Source organism: Stenella coeruleoalba (assembly GCF_951394435.1).
Source record: "Stenella coeruleoalba genome assembly, chromosome: 5".
In the NCBI taxonomy this organism is placed as follows: domain Eukaryota; kingdom Metazoa; phylum Chordata; class Mammalia; order Artiodactyla; family Delphinidae; genus Stenella; species Stenella coeruleoalba.
This window is the reverse complement of record NC_137150.1, coordinates 36,174,711-36,197,124: the sequence shown is the minus strand read 5'-3', so window position 1 is coordinate 36,197,124 and position 22,414 is coordinate 36,174,711. Positions and strand designations below refer to the sequence as shown.

The 22,414-nt window shown below is 39.8% G+C and overlaps 1 protein-coding gene across 2 annotated transcripts in view; it reads left to right on the top strand.

Moving 5' to 3' along the window:
* PLCH1 (phospholipase C eta 1) overlaps positions 1-22,414 on the top strand; it is a gene marked incomplete at its 5' end in the record, with an annotated part of 239,409 nt that overhangs the window by 157,582 nt on the left and 59,413 nt on the right. For both annotated transcript variants that reach the window (XM_079922362.1, XM_079922363.1), the window contains 5 exons: positions 1,418-1,511; positions 3,653-3,856; positions 11,758-11,878; positions 16,107-16,278; positions 21,624-21,731. In XM_079922362.1, coding sequence (XP_079778488.1) covers positions 1,418-1,511; positions 3,653-3,856; positions 11,758-11,878; positions 16,107-16,278; positions 21,624-21,731 — 699 coding nt within the window. The remainder of the gene's footprint in view (positions 1-1,417; positions 1,512-3,652; positions 3,857-11,757; positions 11,879-16,106; positions 16,279-21,623; positions 21,732-22,414) is intronic.

Genomic DNA, 22,414 nt, shown 5'->3' with positions numbered 1-22,414 from the left:
TAATGTTGTCCCAGAGGTCTCTTAGGCTGTCTTCATTTCCTTTCATTCATTTTTCTGTATTGTTTTCTGTGGCAGTGAATTCTTCCATTCTGTCTTCCAGGTCACTTATCCGTTTTCTGCCTCAGTTATTCTGCTATTGATTCCTTCTAGAATAAAAAAAAAAAAGTAGAAATACCTTCTATTTTTCATTTCATTTATTGTATTGTTCATCTCTGTTTGTTCTTTACTTCTTTTAGGTGTTCTTTAATTCTTCTAGGTCTTTGTTAAACATGTCTTGCATCTTTTCGATCTTTGCCTCCATTCTTTTTCCAGTATCCTGGATCATCTTCACTATCATTATTCTGAACTCTTTTTCTGGAAGGTTACCTTTCTCCATTTTATTTAGTTGTTTTTCTGGGGTTTTATCTTGTTCCTTCATCTGGTACATAGTCCTCTGCCTTTTCATTTTGTCTGTCTTTCTGTGAATGTGGTTTTCGTTCCACAGGCTGCAAGATTTTAGTTCTTCTTGCTTCTGCTGTCTGCTCTCTGGTGCTTATTAGCATATTTAAATATCATTGTGAGATTTTGGGGCTGAATGGATTTTTGATAAAAATATTGCATCCTTTATTAGTATTAAAGAAATTATTCTCAAAGAGTTTGCTTTTCCCAGTGATACTAAGCATGAAATGTACATGCAGCAAACTTGAGACTAACTCAATAATGTTAGCATATACTGCTTTTTTGGTACCATACATTTTTCTTACAAATATTAATCCATTTAATCCCCACAACTACATTATAAGGTAGCCACAGAGAAGGTGAGTGACTTATTTAAGACCACACTGTTAATAGTATGAGCCAGCTGATTTGAATACAAGAATTCTCACTCCAGAATTCTCACCTACCTTTTTATTTTCTTTTGCTAACCTTTGCGTTCTTGAGTCACCATGGCCGACTGCTCTCATGAATCGGTTGAAGGATCTGTAGCTATAAACACACAGGTGGTTTACCTAGCATACGCTTCTTTGGTAGAGAGTCATTTTCTTTTTGCATACAATTTATGATTAGCAAACCTCAGTGTCTGTGTAGAAAGCATTATTTTTGCAGATAACTACTAGCTTACAGTGAGTGGATGCTTGGCAATGCATTTGCAGTGATTATTGACTTGGTTTTATTAATCTTGTTGCTTTATAGAAAATATTTGTCTAGTAGTTGAAGGACTGTTTTCACTGATTAAATCTGAAAGATACAAGGAATACTGAGATCTTGATCATTTTCCAAAGGTTAAGTAGTTATGACACTAGTAACCTCAAATATGGCTCATTTAACCATTTTGCACTATATCACGAATGCTTAAAAAAATCAGTATGCCCTTTTAGCATAGAGGAACATATCTCATGAAATTGCAGGTACTGTACTATTGTTCTGTTTTGTTTAGATGACGAATGTGACAACAGACTATTGTATTGACGTCATAAGAAAATTTGAAGTTTCTGAAGAAAATAAGGCAAAAAATGTCCTTGGCATAGAAGGTAAAATAACCAATATCCTTAATTTCTCATTTCTCAGTTTAGTTTGCTAAGTTACATTCTAGCAAAATTTTTAGGAAAAGAAATAGGGAGATAACCTTGGAATTACAGATGATTCAAATAAAACCCACGACACACATATTTTCCTACAAAACAGATGCCATGATTTTGCTGTTTCTTTTTTTTTTTTTTTTTTTGCTGTTTCTTTTACTTTTGCAAGGACAGTAGCATTTTCCACTCAAGCAAGTCAACTTGATGCCACTATGTATGATAGATGCCAAGAAATATTTTGACTTTTCTCAAATGGTTAATTTTTAGAAATAGTTTCAACCAGATAATCTCATGATGGGAAATTTGGCCCTAAAATAAGTAAACATGTTTTTTTGTTTTCTTTTTTTAAATGTTGGCAACTAATTTGTTTTCCCTAGTTGGTAGTGGTAGAGAGGTTGTAGGGACCACAAATTTTGTTAACATGACTATCTCATTTTATAACTGAAGAAAGTGAGGCTTAAAGAAATTAAGTAATTTGGGACTTCCCTGCTGGTGCAGTGCTTGAGAGTCCGCCTGCCAATGCAGGGGTCATGGGTTGGAGCCCTGGTCTGGGGGATCCCACATACACTGGAGTGGCTAGGCCCTTGCACCACGGCTACTGAGCCTGTGTGCCACAACTGCTGGGGCCCGTGCGCCTGGAGCCCGTGCTTCACAATGGGAGAGGCTGCCCGCGCACCACAATGAGGAGTGGCCCCCGCTCTCTGCAACTAGAGAGGGCCCGCACGCAGCAATGAGGACCCAATGCAGCCAAAAATAAATGAATGAATGAATAAATTTTTTAAAAAAAGAAATAAGTAACTTGCCCACAGTTATATATATTAGATTCTGAATATATATTTAGAATCTAGCTCCTAGGATATTATGTATAAATGATATGACATGAATATAGCTACATGTATCTATAAGTCATATGTATTTAAAATATGTAGGGAAAGAAATTTGTAGGCTGCTCTCCAAAAGAGAACATGTCCCAGGCAGAATAGATAATCTTAATAAAAAAACTACTGGGGCATCCTACTTCCTGCAAGAGCATATGATACCATGGCTTATCTTACCAATTTTGATTGTTGGCCTCCTATTCTCCCAAACAGGCTTAGTGTGGACAAGGGGGTATGATATTGTATGTTTACTTCCAGGGATAGAGGCTAATTAAAACGAAGAGAAATTATTTAATATTTATATAATTAAAAGCTATTTTAAAAACAACCAAAGAAGATAAACTAATTTGGACCTTTCTTTACCAATAAATGAATCTTTTCTTTGGTGGGGCCTTAAAAGATGGAGTTAAACCTGATTTCTAAGTTATGGCCATAAAGATGAGCATGAAGAAATTCTCCAGAGTTTCAGAGGATATTTACCCGTAGTTTTACCACAGGATTCTTGAAGACTTGAAATAATTTACCCTAATAATCATTCCATGTAGGTACTTGTAGGACATTCACATATCTGTTAATATGATAATGAATGCCTTTCCTACCCAGGCACTATGTTTTTGAAAAACTGATAGGGTTTTCTACATAATCTTGAAATACTTTTTCACATTTCTCAAATGTGCTAGCCATTAGTAGCATCTTGCCAAACCAGTTTCACAGTCAAATAATCATACCCTGATTTTAAGCTATGCCTAACTTCTGACCTGTTACCTCAGCTATGGCACTGACAATACTATTTTTCAAATCAACTTAATAACCTATCAGGTTGCTGTTGATCAGTATATCACTTAGGATAAATATGGTTTGAACACTGCATGAGCTACCCATTAGGTCACACTGAATAATCATAGCTTGAGTTCAGCAGTTACTGAAGAGCTTTGCAATAAGCCCCCTCCCTCCCTCAATCAAAACTCTTAAAAAGTCTGTTTTTCTGTAGGTTATATTTAAACTGCTACTCCCCAAAGTCATATTTCAGTTTTTGACACTGTCTATTTGATCTGAAGCACATCTCTCATTGCCCCGGTATTCCCTGCAAAGGCTGTTCTGAAGGTGAATGAGGTAATCAGTATGAACAAACTTTGATCTCTTTTGTCCTTGTTAGAGTTGGTTAAGTATATATGCTTCAAAGCTATAGTACTTCACTCTCTCTCATTTCCAAAGGCTTCACGAACTTCATGCGTAGTCCTGCTTGTGACATATTTAACCCACTGCACCATGAAGTGTACCAGGACATGGACCAGCCCCTGTGCCACTACTACATCGCTTCCTCCCACAATACATACCTGACCGGGGACCAGCTCCTGTCTCAGTCCAAAGTGGACATGTATGCACGGGTGCTGCAGGAGGGCTGTCGCTGCGTGGAAGGTGCGTGCTTTGAGCGCGAGTGTATGTGGGTGCACACGTGCTTTAGTCAGGCACGTCTAGTGTAAATAATGGAGACCTAAAAAAATGCACTCATGCTAATCAGAACTATTTTCCCACTCACTGTAAAGTTATTCTTAACTCATATTCCTCTCCGGTTCCTCCTGACACTTCAAACAGGGAGAGACATGTGTACTAGCATTTGGGAGGCACACCTTCAGGTGCTGAAAAATTGTGATGAATGTGAAAGTTTTTCCTAGAAAGATTTTTTTTTTTGATTAAACAATGGTAAAGATGGTTCAGGATAAATATTTATTTTTAAGATACTTCATGGTCTATCAATCATCCAACACTTATTAAATTTCTAGGAGGTTCCTGGGGGTTAGGACATAGATGTAAGACGTGGCTTCTATCTTTCAGGCGCTCACAGGCATTAGAAGGGGTGGACGGTAAAAATCATAGTATGGTGTGAGAATTCCACCAGTTGAATCAAACGTGGTTGAGAGGTGATACAGAAAGTGAGGGATGACGTAAAATATGATGAGAAATCAGCCTGGAAGGTAGACTTGGGTCAGAGATAAAGGGTTCTGAGTGCTGTGATAAGGAATTTCAGCTTTAGCTTTTGGTAACGAGGGTCCGGTGGATTGTTTTAATACCTAGGGTGATACGGTCAGACTTGCAGTTTAGAAAGATTGCTTGGGCAGCAGTGTAGGAAGATAATTTTTCTTTAAGATGTATGTTTGTGGTGGGGGAAGGGAGGTGAAACTAGAGCAAGGAGAATGGTGGGAAGGCTATTGAAATGATTGAAAGGAAGGATCATAAAAACTTAGACTAGGTGAGAGAGATGCTTATACAGATATTAAAGAAGTAAACTTACAGGACCTGGTGAGCAAAGCAAAGGATGTAAGGCTTGAAGGGGAGAGCTGGAATGAATGATGGAGCCATCATCTACTGTGGGGACTGAGCATTAATGAGTTCAGCTTTCCATCGGTTGAGTTTATAGTGACTTTGTAATATATACATGGACATTTTTATTAGTCAATTAAATAACAATATGTGAACTCAACAGAAGGATCCAGAAAAGATAAAGATTCCACAATTCCGAGTTTTCTGTGTGTTAGCGTACAAGATCACTTACAGAGACCTTCGTGTGTAAATGTACATCACAGTGGACAAGATCACTTAGAGGAGTGGCAAAGAGAACAAGGCCTGAGGACTTATGCATTCCAACCTTTCGAAGCAGAAAGAAGAAGGGGAACTGACGAAGACAACTAACACAAAGCAGTCACTTGGACCTAAGGGATGAAATGGTCAAAAATGTCCCATGCAATAGAAAAGTAAAATAAAGACTAAGTGTCCAGTCTGGTTGCATTTGACAGCTGGGAGGTTATTAGTGTCTTTTGCTATATAGTTTTGGTGGCCTTTCAGTGGGAAGGTCAGGTAGATAATCTGCTGTGAGTTAGTCACTTGGCATTTTTCTGCATTAGGGGAAGACTTGATACAGGGTTGGGGAGGTTTTGAGACTTGGAAGAGGGGGAAATGAGGATTCATTCATTATGCTTTTAGATGGGGTAGGGGACAAGAAATTTTAAAATGGTTCATGCCTGTTACCCTCTCTTTTCTCAGGATAGTAGGAGAGAACGCCATCCACTAAGTGTAGAGTGGGTGGAGGTTGGCTGGAGGGTGGGAGGCGTAAAAAGATCAGCAAATAATGAGTAAGGAGTTGACAAGATAAATTGGGGAAGGCCTAGCTAATTTCAAAAACAGTCTTTAACAGAACAGTCTTTTTGTTATACAAAGTCTGCATGCTCAGACTGCTCCCCACCCCATTCCCAACAGACTAGGTATAGGAGCAGTGAAGACAGATTCTAGAATTGATCCAAGCCTCTGGATTTCCAGGTCGTATAAAGTATCTTCAAGATGTTGGTGAGAGCTCTTTTAAGTAAGTGACAGTAGGTCCATGAACTAGGAAAGGAAACGAAGGGGTCACAAAATGAGGTTAAGAGACTAGAAGACTCAAAGAAACAGAAATACTGAGAATGTCGGCATCACGCATACCGTAAACAAGAACAGAGAATTATTATCACAAGGTGGAATTTTGGATATAGTTGAGGTAATGACTATATGCAGGGCGTGTGGTGGGTGAGCATGATTAGAGTGAAGCAAGGAGCTGTTGGCATTGAGGTCAAGGTTAAGTGATTGGGTAGATTGCCCACATGGACTTTTAAGTCAAAGGATGCTGACAGGGCGATTCAAAGCTAAAAAATTAAAAGGTCAAAAATTGGATGTTAAAAACTGTAAACCACATACTTAAGCAGAAGAAGAATGCTACGGAAAAGGCACTTGGAAGATTCCTGGAAGGCAGAGATGGATAAAGTGAGGTTTAAAAGCGGGGGGATTTTTTAAATGAATGTAGAACAACAATTGTTTAAAAGTAGCATCCTCATTTTGTGATTTATACAAAAAAAGCATCTGTGGAGAAAGGAAGTAGTATCCTCCCAGGTAAACTGGTTGTTAACCAAGATAAGGAGGTTGAGGAAGAATTCTAGAGAGTCTAATGATGAAAGGGGGTTTGTTAGAGAGTCTGATGATGAAAGGGGGTTTGTTTACACTGGAATGGAGATTCCATGGAGCAAAGGGGAATTGCTTTTTGGTGGGAGCATATGGGAGTCAGCAGTAGGTAGCAAGTTGTTCTTGGGGTGGTGGAATAGTGTAAGGAGATGAATAAAGCAGTAGGGCAGTGAGATAATACTGGTGAGTAGAGGAACTCTACTTCTTTGTCAGAGAGTTTCTGGCTTGAAGAATTTTCTGCTGCAAAAGTAGCAGATGTAATGTTACAGTAATAGTAGTAGTAATGTTATAAAGGCAAATTGACATATTTTGAAAATGGACAGGTATTAAAAACTATCTGCATACAGAACCATTAGGACCACTACCAATTTAGCGCTCTGGAAGTGTATGATTTAAGATATTTTTGCAGTAGATGCAGAGAACACCTACTGACAGTAGTGACTGATAATTGAGTAGCTTAAGCAACTGGATAATGAAGATGCTTATAAAATATTAGCATAAAGGAAAACCTTTCGAGCAACAGAAGGTCTTGAGGTGACATTCTGTTCTCAGCCATTATTCGACCATTTGTTCACTCAGCACTCAAGCAGTTTTACAAGTCTGTCATGCATAGAGATGCCAGGGCCCACACCCTTATTGGCTTCAGAGTGATGGTTGCCTATCATTTTAAATGGTGACATTTTCTTGGAGGCCAAATATGGAAAATGACTTCTGGTGACTCCATGAAGTGAAAGTCAACTCCAGGCAGTTTTGCAATTTTGTTACTTCTGTGCCCTGTACTGTTTCATTTGCTTTTCAGGTCTTTCAGGTGCCCAATCATTTCTTTTTGGATTTCTCTGTCCAAAATCAGTGTCTTACCCAAGCTTAACCATGTTCTAATGATCAACTCCTTACTCAATCAGATCTTCTAATTCTCTGGCATTCCTTGGGCTATTAAGAAGGAAAGTTATCTGATTAAGATAATTTATAGTAAGACACAAATAATTTTTAGTTTTAGCTTTTTCAGGGATCTTTTAATTTTAAAATTAGCTTTTAGAAATTGTGTGCAGCAGATGACATTGAACATGGGCCTTCCCTTGTACCTTCTTTCTTCCTCTTTGCCAGTCACCAAAGTAATAGAAGCTATTGATCTTTGCCCTCCTTGTGTAAAAGGTGTTGCTTGCTCCAGACATTCACACAAACTGAGAAGATGCACAGCTTGTATATAATTTCAAAGGACGTGCAATCTCTCAAATATCTCCCTCGCCAAGCCTGCATCAGCAAACTTCTCCTCTGTTGTTTGGCTTGAAGTTTTCACTATTGGAAAAATCTATGACTGGACAGTGAAAGTCAAGCTGCTATTTCTGGAAGGTTTTGTTGAGAAGAAGCATTATACTGTGTTTATCTAGGAGACTTGGTCAGCTTTGTACTTGCTCTATTTCCTGTCTGAAACTATGGTTGTCACCTTGGCTTTGAATATACTGGGAAGGAACAGGGAAACCACCATGATTTCGTCCCCTTTTGTGGGCTAGGTTCTGGTTAAGTGCTTTCCATGCATCCTTCTTTAATTCTTACAACACTAAGGAAGATGGAATAATCTCCTTAAGAAGGCACCCCAATTTGGGGTAGGGTTGGTGGCTCAAGGTCCCATAGCTAGGAAGCTTGGAAGCTGGTATTTGAACGCAAGTTGTCTGACTCCCCCACTTTGCTTCTCCAGGAAGCCTTTGGGGTTTTTGGAAGAACACGCATTGAATGACATGACCAACCCAAGCGAGGGATCAAATAAGGGCCATCTGGTCACATAAGGAAGACTAGGAAGAACAGTGCACAGCACAGAGAGGAGGTTGGCTTTAACAGGAGGCATTTGCTTGACCTGTGATTAGGCTTGGCATCTAAATATCTAGATGTTCCTGAAGACTTTAGAACTTGATAACGTGATTTCTCGTGCTCTCCTGACAATTTCTGTCAGCCCTGTAATTTGAAGATCTTAGTTTACACTTCAAGCTTGGACCTGGAGGCACCAATCTATACACACCCAGTGGTGCTTTATCTACCTTGCTTCTGGATGAAGTTGTTTTTATTCTTAAACAGCTGCAGCTAGGAGTTAAAGAACCTGATTTATAGAATGTAGCAGGTCATGGATTAAAAATTTCAGGTCCCACAGATAATTTTCTGAAGCAGCTTTTGCCAAGTATAGTTCTTAGAGATGGAGAGTAATGATTCTGGACAGTTCTTTCATGGTATTGTGACCTGAAGAATCTCTCCACTTTCAAGCTTCTATTTTGATAATACTGTGTTTTCCATCTCCATTAGTTCAGCTGCAACAATGTCCTCGGTCAGGATATATATGGTGTCTTGGGGAAGACGAGTAAGTCTTTTGTTGGTGAAGTGAGTTTGCCAGCAAATCAGATTGATGACATTTTTTACACGGCCTTTCCTTTCCCTTGATTATCAGCCCTAGTTGCTTTATAAATATGGATGTTCTGTCCAGGGGATTTTTACTTTCATTATGGAACTGACGTTGTATTGCTGTTGTAATCAGTTCACAACTTTTCCTGTTATCTCTGGGAGCACTATCAGGGTGAAACATTTTGAGCTCCACTATGAAAAGCTGTCATGTTAGTCTCTCAGCTGGTCTTCACATCTGACCAGCTGTTTGTCAGGGTGCTTTTGGGGGCTTCTAACATGTGGTCTGGTTGAAAAAGTGGGCCTGGCTATTTTGTGGCTAGGAAATTGGTTAGAGGATTTCTACTTTGCCAACGTTCTCATCATAGCACTAGCTCTTACAGGAGCTCTTCGTGGCCATTTGAACTTGACTGTGGATGCCACACGCTCAGATGGCAGCACCATTTGGGGATGTTGCTATCCTCATTTAACAGACAAGTGATAAAATAGGCCTAAAAAGTGAACGTTAGGAGAACCATCCTCAACTATGCATATTCTGCCTGTGTTATAAATGTTAGCAAAAGGGCTCCTTCTTTCATTACCAAAGTAGTTTCTTATGAAGAGATATTTTTATGTGTACATGATCATCAAGTCAGCTGTGGCATTGCCTCGTCTACTTTGCATTCTTTTTGAAAATATATGAGCTCATTTATGAGAAACCCTCCTAAGCCCTTTTTCTTCCAAAATGGGGTATAAATTGGGGTATATTGTTTAAGTTACATACTTTTGAAACATCTGTTTATTCTTTTCACACTTATATCCAAAGGCAAATTAAAGAATGTCAAGCACATGTCAAAAGAGGGATGGAGCCTCTCTCCTGAGAAGATGCCTTTATATGTTTGACCTCATTTACAGGCCCAAAGGAACAGTATAACACTGTATGATAGCATCCCAAAATATTTGTTCTTAAAATTTGTTTCCAGTATTCCTATGGTTTTAACCTTGAGAGTACTTTCTCCTTTTCCTTTTTCCATTCCCCCCCAAGGATATTTTAATAGGCAGTATTTAATTGATATATGTAACTGTATTAGTTAGGGAACAGAACCCCCCCCCCCCAACTCTCATCTATCTAGAGAGAGAGAGACAGAAAGAGAGAGGAAGGAGACCTTTGACTTTTCTCAGATCTGGTAACTGGGTCCTTATTCCTACTTAAGAATGATTGACTGACAGTGAGAAATAGTTACCTCGTTTAGACACACATTCCCTGTTGGGCTGCTACATTTATTTATGTGACCTGCTAGGTTCTTGTTGGTATTTGAATTTGTGACCCCCTGTCATAAGGAAGGGCAATGTCATGAGAGCTGGCAAAATTCTATGGGGGATCCTGGTTTAGGATCTAAATCCTTAATCAAGGATTTGACCCTTGGTTGAGATTGTGATAAGCAAAGTGAAAGAGGGCACTTCAGTTGACCTTAAATGAAAGAAACAAAGGCATGGAAGTAGGATCGTATGTGAGGAAGCTTGCCTAACTGGAAGAATAAGTCTGTGAGTTTCGAAGTAGGAGAAAATAAGTTTGACTTGTCAAACAGGATCTAAGATATTAATTAACTAGTTTCTTTAACAGTTAAGCCTAAATCTCTGTGCCCTAAAACAACTGAAGTTTATTTCTTATGTGAAGTCCGAAATAGCTGTTCTTAATGGGTGACTCTTTCAAGCAGTGATTTAGGGGTACAGGCTCTTTCCTTCTGTGTCTGTGCCATCTTCAGCACATGACTTCCAAACTCACAGCAGAAGAGAGGGCATGGATAACTGTGAGGGCAGGGTTTCATAATGCAGACCTGGAAGTGGTGCACATCATTTCTGCCCACATTTCAATGGCCATGTCCTACTGAAAGGGAAGGCTGGGAACTGTAGTCTAGCTGTGAGCTAGGGCGAGAGAGAAAACAGGCTTAGTTGAATGGCTAGCCAGTCTCTAGTGCCAGAGATAGGGACCCTGGGGTTAAGCAGGCAGGAGCTGCTATAAGTTGTTTATTAATAAATTTAACATAGACCTACTGAGTGCATACTGTGTGTCGGATGCTATGTTATGCACTGAGTAGGCTTTTGAGCAAAGTAGTGACATGGAGAAAGCCGTGTTTTGAGAAATTAGTCTGGTGGCAAAGTGTAAAACAAGGGAAGGCAAACTCTAAGTTGGGGAGGATGGTGAGGAAGCTGTTGTCTTTCTCCAGCTGGGGGTCAGTGAGGTTGTCCATACACATAACAGTATCAATAGTATTAATAACAATAATGATTACTGTGTGCCATGCAGGTTTATAATCAACCTTTCATGTACTTATAAATCACTCAAACTTATGATTCAAGTCCTGTTCTTAGTTTTCCTTTTATGAATGGGGAAGCAATACTTTAAATTATTAAATCATTTGCCCATATGCACATAAATCTTAGCAGGGCCTGAAGATTCGAAGTTAAGAAGTCAATGCTATTTTAGAACTACTGTCGAATTAATCATATGGAAATAAATCTAATGGAAACATAATGAGTTTAGGAGGACAATGATGAAAAACCCTGTTACTGATTTGAGAGGGTCATTGAGACATTAAAAGACTATAGTAAACTGAATAAGAAGAAGTAAAATAGAGAAACAACCTGTTAAGAAATATCACTATGCTCAGGCATACTCGGTTGGATTTAGAGCAGTTTCTAATGAGAGTTCTTGGTAAAGGCTAAGCTGCTTGTGTATATGACTTCTTTGTTAACTATAAGCAGATTTACTTGCAGTAAATCATTTGTAATCTGTAATTCCTTATTCTGATAAATATGCCAGAACACTCTTTTCGGCCTGACATCTTTGTCACGATCATAATACGTATAAGCTCAAACAATAAACTTAATACTTGTCTGCTATTTCCAGAACTATCAGGACACACCAGAAACTTTGAGTTGTTGATGTGACATTCTGTTTTTGGCAGTTGACTGTTGGGATGGCCCCGACGGAGAGCCGGTCGTACACCACGGTTACACGCTCACTTCAAAGATCCTCTTCAGAGATGTTGTGGAGACCATCAACAAGCATGCCTTTGTGAAGAACGAGTAAGTAGAGCAGCAGCTGGGAGCCAGGCTCAGCTGGCACATGCAGCACTGCCTGACGTAACACGGTCACCAAGCCACACACTTCCCTGGAGTCTACATCTCGCTTTCTCCTGCCCTGGTTCTCTCCTTCCTCCCCAACAAAACACTGAACAAACAAGGGCCGCATGTACATACTTTCTTGTGCTCTCTTTATTCCTTACCCCATTCTCTCGCAAGATGTTGCCTCCTCGAAGCACGTTCTTACAAAGAGTGACCTCAAAATTTCTAAAGCCAGGGTGTACAGAGTGTCTATGAAGTTTAGAAACACAGGTTACTATACATAATAAATAGCTTATTGGGATTATATTGCAATACAATAAAATAATAATATCTTGGTTTCCAGACTTGCTGGATGTCCTGTGTATACTGAAGTGCCTGGGGTCCTTATGTTACTTGACCCCTCCTTGGCATTTGATAATGGTGATAATTTTCTCCTTAATACTTGCTTTTGGGGGACCTCTATCATAGCATTCTCTCCTCTATTGCTGCCATTGCTTCTCGACATCTTTCTTTAGCCTACGGTCTTCTAGTCCATTTCCTCACTCCTTTAATAGTCACTATTTCCTAAGTTGTTGTCCTTGGTCTACTTTTTGGTTATTTGCCCATTATATATCCAGAATGTTTTCCCTAAGTTTCAGAGATATATTGAAAAATTCTTACTACAAATTCATCTGAGTATCCCATAGGTACCTGAAAATTAACAAATTTCATTATTTATTCAGACATTTACTTAGATATTTAAAGTTGCCCACTCTAAGCCAGGCATACTATAATAGGTTTGGGGAGCCTCAACACTGAGCGAGGATAAGACTCCTACCAGCACGGGGCCTCCACCCCAAACTGAACTCAGCATTTCATTCTGCCAAGCTTCCTCTTACTCCATTTCCTTCTAGTTAGGAGGGTAGCACTGTTTACCAATGGCTTTACCTAGAAACTGGGAGTCCACTCTCGATTCAGCCAATCTTTTCAATTCTAGTTGCTAAAGTATCTTTTGACTCCACTGCCTTCTCTTCATTTTCATTTCTCTTTGGTTTATGCTCCACACTGGTGTAGTATGTTTCTTTCTGAAAATATAAGCTGATGTTGTAATTCTTTTTTTTTTTTTTTGCGGTACGTGGGCCTCTCACTGTTGTGGCCTCTCCCGTTGCGGGGCACAGGCTCCGGACGCGCAGGCTCAGCGGCCATGGCTCACGGGCCTAGCCACCCCACGGCATGTGGGATCTTCCCGGACCGGGGCACAAACTCGTGTCCCCCTGCATCGGCAGGCAGACTCTCAACCACTGCGCCACCAGGGAAGCCCTGATGTTGTAATTCTTAAAGTCCTTCAAAGACTCCCTGTTGTTCATGGTCATGCATTCCGTGCCCTTCAAGGCCTGGCCTCTTCCTGCTCTTCCAGTGTTGTCTTCTACTGTTGCTCCACAGAGACTTGGGCTTCTGCCGTCACTGACTGTCTTCCGGAGTCCCTGGGGATCTCAGTGCTGTCACAGACCCTACCCTCACTTGTGCCGTTCTCTCTGTCTGAAACACTCATCTCCAATATTCCACCTGCCCAATTCTTGCTCATCCTAGAAGACTGCTTAGGCATTGTCCCTCTGGCAAACTTACCAATACTACAACTGATTTAAATGCTTCTTTTCGCTGTCCTTAGCACTCAACATATTTCTATCATATCATACAGCACCTTCTTGCAATTGTTGGTGACTTGCCTCCTTTTAAGTAGTTAGGACCGTGAACTCCTTGAAAGTATGTGGCTATGTCTTATTCATTCATTTTTAAGAGAAATTAAAAATAAAACTTTATTCCCACCCCCCCACCCCTTTTTTTTTTGGCTGCTATGTGCGTCTTACAGGATCTCAGTTCCCCAGCCAGGCACTGAACCCGGGCCCCAGCAGTGAAAGCTCAGGATCCTAACCATGAGGCCACCAGAGAACTCCCCCTTATTCATTCTTTATTGCCTAGCCAGTGCCTGCAATATACCAGACATTCAAGAAATGATTTTTGCATTAAAAAAGGCAAATTAAAATTACAATTGCATAAAATTCATTTTATAGACATTAGTAGCCTTTAAAATTTCTAACATTTCGTCTTCTCATTAATTAAATATGAAGTTAAAATGCTGTTCTGATAAGAGACACTTGCTGCATAGCAGGTTTGGTTTGTGGTGACTTGCACATGGAAGAATCCGAGTACTAAATTCTGATGGGTCTTTTTACCCTGATTGCTACTAATCTTAGCCAAGTTGATGAAGTGATTTGCCATTATTTTCCAACATGTGAAGTAGGGCATTGAGAAGACCTGCTGTCTATGTACTTTGGAGGACCCTCTGGTGACTTGACTATGCTTACTTAAAGTCTGGGGATCCTTAGGAGAAAAGCACTTCAAATTAAAACAATTAATAAGCTTGTTTAGCACATTTTAAAAGTGCAGCTTTAAGTTCTAGTTGCATCTTTTTTTTTTTTTTTTCTGGCCGTGCCGCCCAGCTTGTGGTATCTTAGTTCCCCAACCAGGGATTGAACTCGCAACCCCTTACAGTGGACACGCAGAGTCTTAACCACTGGACTGCCAGGGAAGTCCCAAACTGAAAATGTTTTGTTTTGTTTCACGTGTGGTTATTTTTTGGCTTCAACACACCACACGTGGAACTTCCCTGACCAGGGATTGAACCCACGACCCCTGAGTGGAAGGGCAGCGTCTTAACCACTGGACCACCAGGGAAGTCCTTAGTTGCATATTTACACCAGGGTTTCTCAACCTTGGCACTATTGACATTTTGGATCAGATAATTCTTTGTTATGGGGAACTGTCTTGTGCATTGCAGGATGGTGAGCAAATTTGTGACTTCTACTCACTAAACACCAGTAGCAGCTCCCATCCCCAACATTGTGACCACCAAAAATGTCTTCAGACATTGACAAATGTCCCTTTGGAAGGAGTGCCACACAGTCACCCCAGCCCCTGTCGAGAAGCACTACTTAATACACCAAGCATCATTAGACACTGATAGCCTTTTTATAAACAGATTGATAATTTAAAAATCCATTGCTAGAACTCCCTGATGTGACTGCGCAGACAACTCAGGGTTGCTAGTCTGCTATTTTTCTCTTTCTAACACTCTGGGGTAAAACCCATGTGAGGACCCAGGAGCAAACAGATTATAGTCCGGTAACCAAACCAACCTCAGTCACAAAGGTTCATCTCTCGTGTTACCTCTGGCATCAGGTTTACTAATGAGGATAGAATGTAATTTCAGGAGGTCACAGCCTGTATTGTGGAGTTTGTGCTTCTCATACAAGCGCATAAATAAATTTTTTTCTCCATATAGACATATTACGCAAGTTAAATATTGGTTTGTCTATTCCAGAAAAAAATATATTGCCTAGTACTTCAGAAGATATGTGATGGAAACTAGAAAAAAAATGAAAATAAGCCTTAATTTGTTTTTCTGAGGAAAAAACAAAGTCAGAAGAGGAGTAAGGTCATGGAATCGTTGCTGGTTCCTAAGGCTGTCTGTACTAATCGCTCCATTGGGGTCTCACATTCTCTGCACAGATCCCTGAGTGCTGGAGGAGAGTGAATGCTTGACTTTGTTTTTTCCTTTCTGAAAGTAAAGACTAGTATGTAATTCTATACAAATGATTTTGAAATGCCTGACATAGGACACTATAAAACACAAAATTCCATTGTGTTATTTTATCCTCAATAGTAATTTTCAAGCTGTGTGTTGAATATATATTTTTAGAGTAAATATCTTCATTTAATGATAGTGGTCTCCTAGATGTTTCTAGACTTTTGAATAAACAAGACAAAATTACCTTATGAGTTTTCTTTCTTTAGGTTTCTTATCTCTCAAAATTTTCTCTTTTATTTTTTCTTGTAGAAGAGACAAAATATATGTACTGTGTGTGTGCATGTGTGTGTGAGGGAGAGAGAGCTACAAAATATTAGACCAAGTCATCTGGATTGGTATTTTGTTCACCCCTTATGCCTGGTAAAATATATTTGGCCAGAGGAGTTTTTTTTTTTTTTAATGCATCTCTCCTCTTTTTCATTTTAGAAGCATTTTAATTATCACCTCGCTCACAAATACTGTCACTAGGCTTGTAAGAACATAATGAATACAGAATAATTTTCAAAAGTCCCTGTGAGTTGCTGTACTCGACACCTTTACAATGTACTGCTGTTCTCTCAGGTTCCCGGTCATACTGTCTATTGAGAATCACTGCAGTGTCCAGCAGCAGAGGAAAATTGCTCAGTACCTGAAAGGAATATTCCGAGACAAACTCGACCTGTCATCTGTAGACACAGGAGAGACCAAGCAGCTTCCAAGCCCTCAAAGTTTGAAAGGCAAAATCCTAGTGAAGGTAATTACCTCAGGAATGCAATAAAAGGCACTAATGACCTGCTAAGCCCTCCCTCCCTTAAGGACTGAAAACTGGTTTATCAAGAGAATAATAGTCAATATATGAAGGGCTGTCTAGATTTGTGCATGCACCTTGTTCCAACTTACTTATAGTCATACCTTCAGAAAGAGCTTTTTACTGACTGGTCATGTATTCTGGGATTTGTTTTTATGAAGTGAGAACCTCAGTACTGTAAATCAAATACTGAATATTTTAGTCTGTGGTAGTTGACGCTGGAGAGGGGTCTGTGTATGGGAGGCCTGGATTACATGTGTCCGTATCCAAAAGCATTTCTTTCAGATTCTTCTCTGCCATTTCAAGCTCCAATAACTGTCTGTCAAAAAAAGTCTTCATGGTTGGTCAGCCTTGGTTATGTAAGTGAGAAGAGCTCACTTCAAAGTGGAGCACACGTTCAGACACTGTGCCCCAGAGGATTCGTGTGTAGGCAGAGGAGCAGTAGGTGAATAGAGTGGCATTTCATAAACAGATCTTCTGAGGGAGAAAACTTACTACCTGAAATGAATATTATTAATGCAAGGAATAGCCAGAAAGACAGCTCCTTGTGTTCTCAGATTGCTGATGTGATTTTATTTAATTCCAGTTAATTTTGTGTATTTGGACTAAAAGCATCTTGGATAGTTGTATTGTTTTGAGACTAAATACCTAAGGAAAAGCAGCAGAGTATTAATGATCAAATGGGGTTATATTTTACTTAAAAAGGGTGTGTACAAAAACCAAATATCACAGAGGAGGCGCAGGAAAGTCAGATAGTGTAATTTCATAGCAAGACTTTAACTGGGGCTTTAAGAGAGGACAGCACATGGGGAAGATGTAAAGTATTCATCTTTAGAATGGGTCAAAACCTGTTTTTCTATCAGTTAAATGAGAGTTATAGGCTGAATCCATCAAAGGGGTGTCATTGGGCATTTGTACGTGTGAAAGCATTTTGAATAAAAGCTCCAATTATATAATGTGAGAAATAACGTTAAGGTCAATTTTCCTGAAGTCTTGCTAACGCAGTCTCTTGTGGTGAAAACTGATTGCTAGGTTAGAAAGCTCAGTGTCAGCTTTATAGCCTTGTAAATATTTCCATGTTCCCAAATGGTCTTTAGCCAAGCGTCAGAAGGTTAAATGCAGAATGAGTCCATCTGATTGAAATACTTCTCATTTGGACAGTGGAACTTAAGGAATATTTGATATGAACTCATTGAATCCCTTGTGCATAACTGGGCTTTGGATCATTGGGCATAGAATGTCCTAGGGCTAATGGGCACCAGGATGAATTGAAGCCAGAAGACCTGAGGCACTCGTTGGAAGGAGTGGCAGCAATGTGGGCTGTGGGTGTTTCAAAGCAGCTGCAGTCCATTTGCTGGTAGTAACCTTCTCCAAACTTTAAGGAGATTTCTTAGATCTCTAGACCAACACACTCCCATTTGAAACAACAAAAAGGGAACTGATTTTCCTAAGTTCCTTTAGCATCAGAGCAATCTGTGATCCAAAAGGCAGCATTTGAATGGCTACTTACCACTTTGGAGATGGGTAAGTTGTTTATTATTGTAACTGTAACACACAAACTTTCCAACCTTGTGTGTACACACACACACACACACACACACACACACACACACACACAGATATATACACTAGTCCCTCATTACCCACAGGATTGGTTCCAAATCCACAGTGCTCAAGCCCCTCGTATGAAATGGCCTAGTACAGTTGGCTCCTCACATCTGCGGATTCAACCAACCCTTGGGTACGGAGGGCCAACTGTGTGTGTATGTATCTCCTAAAAATTAAACAAAAATTTGCTTTTGAACAAAAATAATAACGAACTTAGTAATTTTCCATAGGCTCATTACTGAAAGAAAACTTATCTGGTCCAAGCATTTTACTTTTACAGATGTGTCATAGAGCAGTTACCGCGGTCCTGGGGCCAGGCAGCTAAAAGCTAAGAGATGGCTATGGTTCCAGTCTCTAGAAATATTTTCAGTACCATGGAGAAATTAATCTAATTCTTGAGTGTGACTCCCACATGAAATAGTATGTAGATCAGAAGGGGACTCCTAGGTCATTCTTTGTTTACACTGGGCCACTGTTAAGTTCATAAAATTCTACCTAAGTTTATTCTATAATTTTCCTCAGGTGTAACACTCTTCATAAGAGACGTTAAGAAACAATGTTCTGTGGTGTTGCTTTTCTTCCTATCTGCCTGTATAAGGTATCTTTCAAAGACCATGAATGTGGAAAAAGCTGGCAGAAGATATGGCCTTGATATCTTTTTTTTTTTTTTTTCGGTACACGGGCCTCTCACTGTTGTGGCCTCTCCCGTTGCGGAGCACAGGCTCCGGACGCGCAGGCTCAGCGGCCATGGCTCACGGGCCTAGCCGCCCCGCGGCATGTGGGATCTTCCCGGACCGGGGCACGAACCCATGTCCCCTGCATCAGCAGGCAGACTCTCAACCACTGCGCCACCAGGGAAGCCGCCTGATATCTTTTAATGGGATTTTGAAAGGACTGAAAATGAGGGCGCCTTGTGAATACTCTAGATGGCAACTTTCTCTCCTTGCTTCCCCACCTACTGCCACACTTAAGTAAAGGGGATTTGAAGCTTAGTGCCATATTTATATATCTATAGCTATATATATTCCTGTGGAAAAGAATGTAGTTTTCACTTTGCAGATAGCACATACAAATAAGAAGTATATTACATAGGGATATGAAGGCAAATTAAATACCACCTTTTTAAACCTATAACCATCCTTTTGTAAGTTGAAAAAAATATTTAAGTATTCAAATTCTAAGAGTTTGGATTCTTAATATAGATTTTGTTTTCATTACATAAATGATTTAACCAGCTTTAAATTTATCTCTTTGCCAAGCCCTTTAGGTCAAGAGCTTTGGGTATCAGGGAAGATACAGGAAACTGGGAGGGAGAGTTCTCTGAAAATCTGACTGTGCTGGTGGCCCTGTGGAGGGAGGAGAAGTGGATGAGGGGAAGATCCAGAGTGCTGAAGGTGGGCCAGTCATGGTGTGAAGAGCAGGAATATGTAACAGAAGTCACTGGAGCTCTAGTTTAGAGAAGATCAGCCTGGGTAGTAGTCTGGGATGATGTTTAGAAATTTATCATTATATTTGGCTGCCAAGCACATGAACAACCTTCCACGTTTAAAGAATTTCCCCCATCTTCATGCTTTTGCTGTATTCCATTCATTCAGTGGGGTCACTAGGTCCAGACCACACTCAACGGGAAGGGATTATAGAAGTACATGAATACCAAGAGGTAGGAACCGTTGTGGGTATTTTAGAGGCTGTCTACCACAGTGACCTTGGTCCCTTAGCCACAGAGTCTGGTTCTGCCCTCTCTGCTCCCCAAGATTCTGGGAGTGAGTCAATTTCCTATTAATATTCCTTTCTGCTTACAAGTAAGATGCTTTTACTGGTACAGATGATTAGCCGTCCTGGAAGCCCTTATCAGGCTCCTGGGCCATGCCTCCTTCTTCTGCTTTTTATTTAGTTTTACTTTTTCTGAATATAAATTGGGAAATGTAGAAAAGGAGAAAATAACTATCACCCATAATGCTGTTACCCAGACATTCGTACTCCTAATAATTGACCATATTTCTTGCCAGATTTTTTTCCCTGAATTTATATATATCATTGAGATCATAATGTGCATATAATTGTATAACTTGGGTTTTCTACCATTTTGTTATAAGAATTCCCCCTTGTTGTCCAAAAGCCCCTGATTCCTAAAGTGTGTTGGTGAGTGGTTGCGAGGGGCATGTTCTGGCTGGGCAGGAGTGTCATTGCATTGTCCATAAAAGCAGGTCTGGTCAGTGCAGAGGACACAACCAGCAGGAGAGGAGGGCGCATTTAACCTGCTCAGGAGAACAAGCTGCTCTAAGGACATGGGATGGGGTGATGCCTGTTTATGACGAGTCATATATTCTCGAACAGAAGCCTGGTCTGATTTTTACTTGTAAATATAGTATCCCTAATTAATTGTATTTAATTGGAAGTCATAAAACTGCCTTTTCGTGAAAGTCTCTTCTCCCTTTGCTTTGCCCCTAATTCAAGCGATCTGCCTTCAAGTCAGTCTGAAGTAATGATTGGCAAGGAGATAACAAATTTTATTTTCATTTTTCTTTTATTTTAAAAAAACCTTTTTACTTTATACTGGAGAATAGTTGATTAACAATGTTGTGATAGTTTCAGGTGTACAGCAGAGTGAATCATTTATACATATACATGTATCTATTCTTTTTCAAATTCTTTTCCCATTTAGGTTGTTACATAATATGAGCAGAGTTCCCTGTGCTATACAGTAGGTCCTTGTTGCTTATCCATTTTAAATGTATTAGTGTGTACACGTCAATCCCACACTCCCTAACTATCTCTTCCCCTGCTCCCCGATCCCCATAACCATAAGTTTGTTCTCTAAGTCTATGAGATGTTTCTGTTTTATATAAGTTCATTTGTATCATTTCTTTTTAGATTCCACATTGATATCATACAGTATTTCTCTTTCTCTGTCTGACTTACTTCACTCAGTATGACAGTCTATTTTCATTTTTCAGTTTTTAAAAATTATTTTTAATTGTGGTAAAATACAACATACATAAAACTTACCTACCATCTTAACCATTTTTAAGTGTACAGTTCAGCTGTGTCAAGTACATTCGCATTGCCACGTACAGAACTCATTTTCCTGCAAAACCAAAACTCCATACTCATTAAACAGCTCCCATCTTCCCCACCACCCGCTTCCTCCAGCCCCTGGATACCACTGTTTTACTTCCTGTCTCTATGAATTTGGCTACTCTGAGTACCTTATATAAGTGGAATCATACAACAGTCGTCGTTTGTGACGGGCTTATTTCCTTTAGCCTAATGTCCTCAAGGTTCATCCATGTTGTAACATGAGTCAGAATTTCCTTACTTTTAAAAGCTGAATAACATTTTAGTGTATGCATATACCACATTTTGTTTATCCATTCACCTGTTGGTAGACACTGGGTTATTTCCACCTTTTGGCTATTGTGAATTTTCATTTTTCATTTCCTATTTTATTTTTTAACTGAAGTATAGTTGACTAATATTAGTTTCAGGTGTATAACAGTGATTCAATATTTTTATAGATTAGACTCAATTTAAAGTTATTATAAAATAATTGCTGTATTTCCCTGTGCTGTACAATATATCCTTGTAGCTTACTTTATACATAGTAGTTTGTACCTCTTAATTCCCATACCCCTGTCTTGCTGAATTTTCATCTTTAAATTGAGTGTTTTGTTTCATTTCAGGGCAAGAAGTTACCTTATCACCTTGGAGATGATGCAGAGGAAGGGGAAGTTTCTGATGAAGACAGCGCAGATGAAATTGAAGATGAGTGCAAGTTCAAGCTCCATTATGTAAGTTACAGGCTTGGCCATAATTTTTACCCTCTGTTGTGCTACAGTAAAAATTGCTGCTGTGTTGGAATCTTCACAGATATGGTGGCTGTAGTGTAAAAAGGATATTTATTGAAAATTACTTTGTGTGCTGGCACAAAGACTCCCAAATGTTTATTGAGTGAGTGAGTCAAGGATTCTTGTGTCCTAGAGTTGGAAGGAATGTTAGTGATTAACCCATCTGACCCTCTCTCCAGGGACAAATTCCCTCCTATTACAGCTTGGTCAAAACTCAAATTGCGGTTGGAAATGTTGCTGTCTGCTGACATAAATGGGCTTTAAGCCCCCCCATGCTGCCTGTCAAGGCTGGCTCACAGAACCCAGCTGCAAGTGTGTATGCTTCTCTAGAATGCTCATCCCCTCCCTAAGAGAATGTACCTTGGACCAGAAGATTTCCAAGCTCTTCCAGACATGGATCTCTTGGCTAAATCTTACATTTGCCACATTTCAGATAAAATAGCATAGAATAGTTTGCCACCTGCATGGTGCTTCAGACCTCTGTCCTAGATCAAGGAGTTGCCTTTGTAGAAAAGTACCATTTAGCCTGGTAATCCAATGGAAATGCAAACCTGGGAGAAATGTAAGGCTTAAAGACCTCTCCCACCCCCCATCACTATGGGGGACTAGGACTTCTTGACTTCCCC